Consider the following 6,401-nt stretch of genomic DNA (forward strand, 5'->3'; position numbering starts at 1 on the left):
CAAGCGCTCCGCCTGCTCCGCCACCGCCGCAGCCGCGATCGCCGCCCTGTCCCGGTCCTTCTTGGCGTTCGCCTTGTTCCGCCGGTCGGTGGTGACAGCCTCTCGGCGCTGAACTTCCGCCCTCCAGTCGGCGTTCGACATGCCCGGGGGCTTGGACGGCGGCGCCCTCTGCTTCCTCTGCTTCGGCTGGGCGGCGGTGACGGTGGCATCCGTCGCAGCGCGGGGGACCACGTACTTCTTTGGCGGCATGGCGGCCGGCTGGGAAGGAAGGAGGAGGAGATTGGCGGGAGGAATGAAGAATGAGAGGAAAGCCGAGGGGGGAAGCGGGAGGAAATGGTGGGAAAAGGGCCTCCTCTCGCCGACAGAGCGGCCCCACGCCCCTTTTCATTTCTGTCGGCGCCCCAGGCGACCCCCGGACGCTTGGGTTCGGCTCGGGTGCGCCGGCTGTTATTTCGGCTCAAACCGGCGCTAAATGAGATCCTGAGGACGTGACTGGAGCAATTTTCGTCCGCCGACGCTAAAAAATCGACTAAGAGGGGCATGTTGAGAACGCGGCCGAAGATGCTCTTAGTTCCGGCCGGGTCCTACCATCGACCTACCAACTCTCCTAGCCACATGAGAAGGTGTCTGGCAACAGTTGACGCAGCCTTGAGGCTCTGAGTCTAGCTGCCTCGCCATTCATTGTTGGTGTGCCCCTACTGCAGAAAGGTTGTACATATACTGTATTCTCTTCCTGTTCAATGAAATGAAACGCTAAATCTTTTACATTTCTTAAAAGAAAAAAAAAGGCCAGAAACAGATCGGTTGCATATTGGGTAGCGTGCCCACCTTGCACATACGAAAAAAGTAAATTTTACCAGGATATGAATATAGATCAGTTGTTTGCACAATTCAAAATGGATATTAGCACCTGCTCCCTCCATCCAAAAAAGCTTGTCCCTCAAATGGTTATATCAAGCACCAAGTTAGTGCTAAATACATTCATTTGAGGACCAAGCTTGGGACAAGTTTTTTTGGATGGAGGGAGTATCTAGCATTTATAGGACAAACACCGACATAATACTCAGGTCCAAACATATATTTCCCATTTATAGGACATCACATCAAACACATTATAATACACCGACCAACATACACATAGGGGCAAATGCAAGTATCGCCAGGAGGGCCTCCCCGTCCATATGAAAATTATTCAGTTATATCCAGATGATGCAGAGAAGACCTTCCTTCAGGCAAGCATCCTGCTCAGACCCAAAGGAAAAACAATAACAGAGGCTAACATAACAAATCCCAATGCAGCTTCCCTCCATTGTGTACCAACAATGCAAAATGGAAGCACATCAGGAGAAAAAAAATCAGAGCATGTAACTTTAACATCTCGTGTAAAGATCGAGAAGCAGCAAAAAAAGATCTCCAAACAAAAGAATTGATTGACATACAGCTCGGGCCCCATGGAGCCCGTATCTAAGGACACAAGATCTACAGACTCCGACGCTGCGGAGGAGAGGAGCATCAGCACCGTTAAGTTAAACAGGTCAACACCACAATTACAAAAAGTAGTCGGGGGTCTTGCGTGTTGTGTCAGGCTCGATTTGCCGAGGCGCTGGGTCAAACTGGAGGAAGTTATGATCCATGTTTTCCCCAATCTCAAGAATCGCGGCCATGTTACCACATCGGTAACAGTAGTTTGGCGCGCTGAAGACCGTCACAACATTCTTATCCTGCATGAGAAAATCAGAACACAGTAATTATTCAACCTTCCTATGTATGCCACCAGAACGAGTATAAAACCTTGCCTAACGCAAGAATGCATGAAAATTTGCATTCACGACTGTTAATTTAATAACCACAGGTCATGCTACAAGATACAACAAAGCAAATCGCTATTTGATGGTTTTCTGCTTATTTAAGCACCAAAGCAAAAGGCTTGCACATAAAGGATGATGCAGTTTCCAATATTTTAATCAAGTTCCCTAATATTTTTCTGATGATACGTTAAAGTGGGATGAGTGATACTTTGCTCATTTCCCTTGGAAAATGCAGTCGACAGGGAATTAAAATCTGCCTTGTGATCCTGTTTGATGCAGGATTGGACTTATATGTTCCCTCCACTTTACACCTTTGTCTGTGTTCCCTTACATACACGATATGGACCTCAGTAATCTACACCAGTTGGCCCACACAGAGAACCATAGACTATATGATTAAGCAATAGGTTGATTTGGTCCCTACAGAAACTTGGATAAAAGTTGTTTTAGTATTTTTTTTTTCTTTTCAGGGAGGCTTTGTGCATATTGAGGAATATGTAAACGCATCAGTTTATAATTTAACACAATTATAAGTGCGATGGTATGTAACCTTAATTAACTTTTAACCAAAGAACTGGAAAATTCCAGATTCATGCCCCCTAAACAAATACTCCCTCCGTCCCATAATGTAAAGACGCTTTTTGACACTATTGTAGTGTTAAAAAACATCTTGCATTATGAGACGGAGGGAGTAATTAACAATTGCACTTCGAATTTGTTCATTAGATATTCAAGCAACTTCGACAGAACGATTGTGCTCAGACTTTTCAGTAGGTATTTTCTGTGAATGACTGCAATTGGTTAATTAATTGCAAGATAAAATAATGAAATCATTTTTTTTTTCCAATGATGTGTTCTGAACACCAACCTGGCACCAATTGAATCCTTCCATTACAAGTTGATGTGCCCTTGATATAAGAGAGAGGCCATTTGTATGGTTGAACTGTTGCGCAATATCTTGCCCAAATGTATAACCTGCTCCTCTTGGTGAAATCCCCCATCCACATCGATCGTCTGGATCAGACCACAAAAGATCACACATGGGCCCTTCATGAGGAACCTGCAATCATTATGAGAAATATGTGATTAAATTGAGAATAAACATTTTGCAGCGAGTCCAGTTTCTTCCTCAATAATCATGGAAACAAGTCACGACTTGAGACTTAACAGATATCATGGATATCCTTCATAAGCACAACAGGTATCTATTAGAAATATAATTATATACAGCCACCCACTTCATGGTCAACAACTCAACATTACAAACTGTAGAGCTCTAATCCTCAGAAGACAAAAACTACATTTATTCAGTATTCTAATAAAAAAAAGATGGTAAAGGACATCATGTAGATCCACTGCCACAACTCAGTAATGATTTATCAATAATAAATATTTTCCATCAGAATTCCTAATGCCACCTCACTGAACTAAATCAAGTTTTTCGGATTGATATTTTATCTGAATCTTTTCGGATTGGTTGCGAGATCTTATGGGTTTCACCTCTAGCCTACCCCAACTTGTTTGGGACTAAAGGCTTTGTTGTTGTTGTTGTTGTTGTTGTTGTTGTATATTTTATCTGAATTAACATCCACATGATGTGAATCAAAATACAGGAAAATGTATGTATCACAGAACAGTTTTCATTGCATATACCTGCCTAGTGCCTAGGTAATACAAATAGCAAAGATCGCCACCCGTGCATGCTTCTAAATGGGAAACAAGAAAAGAGCACTAGTTCATAAAGACAGCGATAACTTTGCTGTTTACCTCTTGTATGCGATCAAGAGCACGAATGTTATCTAATGTATCCAATGATGGAGAGAGACCACCATGAAGGCAGAACACCTACAAATAGGTGTTTCCCATATGTCAGGCATATATATTAAATAAGCCTGCACTAGTTGTACAAAATTGCATGAATAACAAACCTGGTTTTCTATAAGAGCCGTGAGAGGCAAATAATCAAACAGGTCTGTAAAGTACTTCCATACATTTGCATTCCCATATTTTCGCAAGCACTCGTCATAAAAGCCATATCTGTAGCAAAATAGTCGATGTCAACAACTAAGTTGTAGCACAACAGGTGAACATTTTGCCGAATAGTACCATTATAGTTTTCATGAATTTCCCCAAAATTTTACTAACACATCTGTATGAAAATTAGTACTACTCAAAAAACATAAATGTGAAAACTATACTCATTTTAGGATCTAGCTGGAAGTTTTGCTGTGATCAACCACGTAAATACGTCTAGAAAGTAGGTAGATCATAACTACATTTTACCAAGACTATGCTCAAAGTGTTTTGTTACTTGGTTACCCATAGAAGACAACTTCAAATAACTTCATGCACACGTAACTTCACCAACACATTTAATGTTAAGCAATAATAACTTGAGTTCCAGTAACAAGACAAGCTGCTTTGTAAATTCTAAAGGTCGATCATTGCCTTAGCCATAGTGCATCAGATGATACCCGATGTGGCAAAATACATCTCCAAGATTTAGTCAATTAGACAAGTTAATTCAGGATCAAACAGGCTAGGAAAGATCAAAAGATTACATGTTGAATGCCATCACTTGATAGTTGTTACATCAAGCGGGGAAGTACTCAATAATAAGGAACTGAAATCAGCAATCCAAGTGTAGAAGGGCATAAACTCACACTTGAGTGATTTGTCTGCTCTCATGATTTCCTCTCAATATCGTAATTCTGTCTCTGTAGCGAACTTTCAAAGCCACTAACAGCGAAACAGTCTCCACCGAATAGTAGCCACGATCTGCATTAAGAGCAATATTATAGATTTATCCATATTGGGAATGACACAAGATGGAGTGCATCTAAAACTAAAGATGGAGTGCACCTGGTATCATTAAGTGCATCTAAAACTACATTTAATTGCCAACAAAATTATACATCCTCACGTCTTGCGGAAATTGTTGACATCGAACAGAGACGGTGTGAACCTTTTTTTGGTCGTTCTCAAGCACCTGGTATCATTTATGAGAATTCTTTCTAGCTACAAACCTACAGCCCTTAAAATGGTATCTACGAGGACCTTTTGTTTATTGACAACGTATCTAGGAGGACCTAAAGATAGGACTCGCACAAAATCCTTGTAAGCTATAGGTCGAAACAAGACATAAGACACGTAGCCAGCACAGGATACCACCATGCGAACCTAGAGAAGTAATAGAAGCTACATACTGTACATACTAATAACCAGCACAAACGTCTGGAAACGAATTCTCCTGACAAGAAGAACCGCCGGCTGAATTCCGTGTAGGATCTACTATAAAGAAGCCATATTTGCCGCAGCAATCCCTAGAGATGGACAAAAATCGAGCGTTCAAAGGGCGGCCGCCCGCACGCACGCGAGAGGCGAAAGGAGGCGAGGCGTACCGACGTAGTCGCCCATGAAGAGGTAGTTGGTGTCGGGCGACTCGCCGCCGATGCGGAAGAGCTCGATGAGGTCGTAGAACTGGCCGTGGATGTCGCCGCAGACGGTAACGGGGCAGCGGACGGGCTGCACGTTCCACTCCTCCATGAGGATGGCCTTGGCCTGCTCGCAGAGCCCCTTGACCTCCGCCTCCGGGAGGTGCTTGCACTCGCGCAGGTGCGCGATCTGCCGGTCCAGATCCCCGTGCGGCGGCATCTCGGCCGCAGGAGCGGGCTACGGCTCGCGCGCGCGGTCGGCCGGTCGCCGGCGAGGAGGAGGGAGGGGCTAGGCCGGGGCTAGGGTTTGCGGGGGATCAGCGGAGGGGGAGGGTGTGGAGCAGCTCAAGCCTCCATTTTTCGCTTTGTTTTATACCAAGCGAGATTTTTCTTCGCCTCCAACACTCGCAGGCGTACACAACGACCGGGGCGGCTGTGCTGCCGCCTGGCTGGGCTGGCTTGCTTGTGCTGTTTCTGCGAATTGGTGGTTTTGGAATGGGCGGACTGTAATTTGGTCCAAAGGAAAGGTGAGCTGGTCAAAATGGCTGGATATGCGTTGCCGACCACGAGACTTTGATCCCACATGCTTAAACGCAGCTGCGGTAATCGAGCACACACGCGTGAGCCGTCTGATGTCAATGGACGGTTCCACGCAGCTGCGGTAATGGAGCACACCCGCGTGAGCCGTCTGATGTCAATGAACGGTTCCGCGTCTAGTGGAACGGTTGAGCGTCTTGACGCACGTGGTGACACAGAGACGTGTCCGATGTATGTTTGGTGGTGGGCATGTCGTGGTTCTAAGTCTCACAGTAGAATGGGGGGTAGGGATGTAGAGGCAAGATCCTAGCTATGTAGAAGTTGTACGCACGAGTTTTACGAGTTCAGGCCCTTCTCGGAGGAAGTAACAGCCCTACGTCTCGAAGCCCGGAGGCGGTCGACTGGATTATATGCGTGTGTGTTAAGGGGGGTGCGAACCCTTGTCTCAGAGGAGGGGGTGGCTTATATAGAGTGCGCCAGGACCCCAGCTCCCCTCCGTTACACAAGATTCAATGTACATAAAGCGAGAGCATTACAGGTAACGCTAATAATAAAGTGCTATAAATGATCATTAAGTCTATGAGTAAACGCCCGACCGTTGCTGCGCGGAGTGGCTTTAGGT

At 45.1% G+C, this 6,401-nt stretch overlaps 1 protein-coding gene across 1 annotated transcript; it reads right to left on the reverse strand.

The window, feature by feature from the left end:
- Nucleotides 1–1,057: 1,057 nt before the first annotated feature.
- Nucleotides 1,058–5,680, reverse strand: LOC109775911 (serine/threonine-protein phosphatase PP2A-3 catalytic subunit). Its single transcript, XM_020334611.4, has 6 exons — nucleotides 5,210–5,680; nucleotides 4,472–4,586; nucleotides 3,737–3,845; nucleotides 3,576–3,653; nucleotides 2,677–2,868; nucleotides 1,058–1,721 (listed from the first exon to the last, which is right to left on the reverse strand). Exons 1-6 carry the CDS (start codon nucleotides 5,460–5,462, stop codon nucleotides 1,548–1,550), a joined length of 921 nt encoding a protein of 306 aa, XP_020190200.1. The 5' UTR covers nucleotides 5,463–5,680; the 3' UTR covers nucleotides 1,058–1,547.
- Nucleotides 5,681–6,401: the final 721 nt, after the last annotated feature.

Source organism: Aegilops tauschii, chromosome 6 (genome assembly GCF_002575655.3).
Source record: "Aegilops tauschii subsp. strangulata cultivar AL8/78 chromosome 6, Aet v6.0, whole genome shotgun sequence".
In the NCBI taxonomy this organism is placed as follows: domain Eukaryota; kingdom Viridiplantae; phylum Streptophyta; class Magnoliopsida; order Poales; family Poaceae; genus Aegilops; species Aegilops tauschii.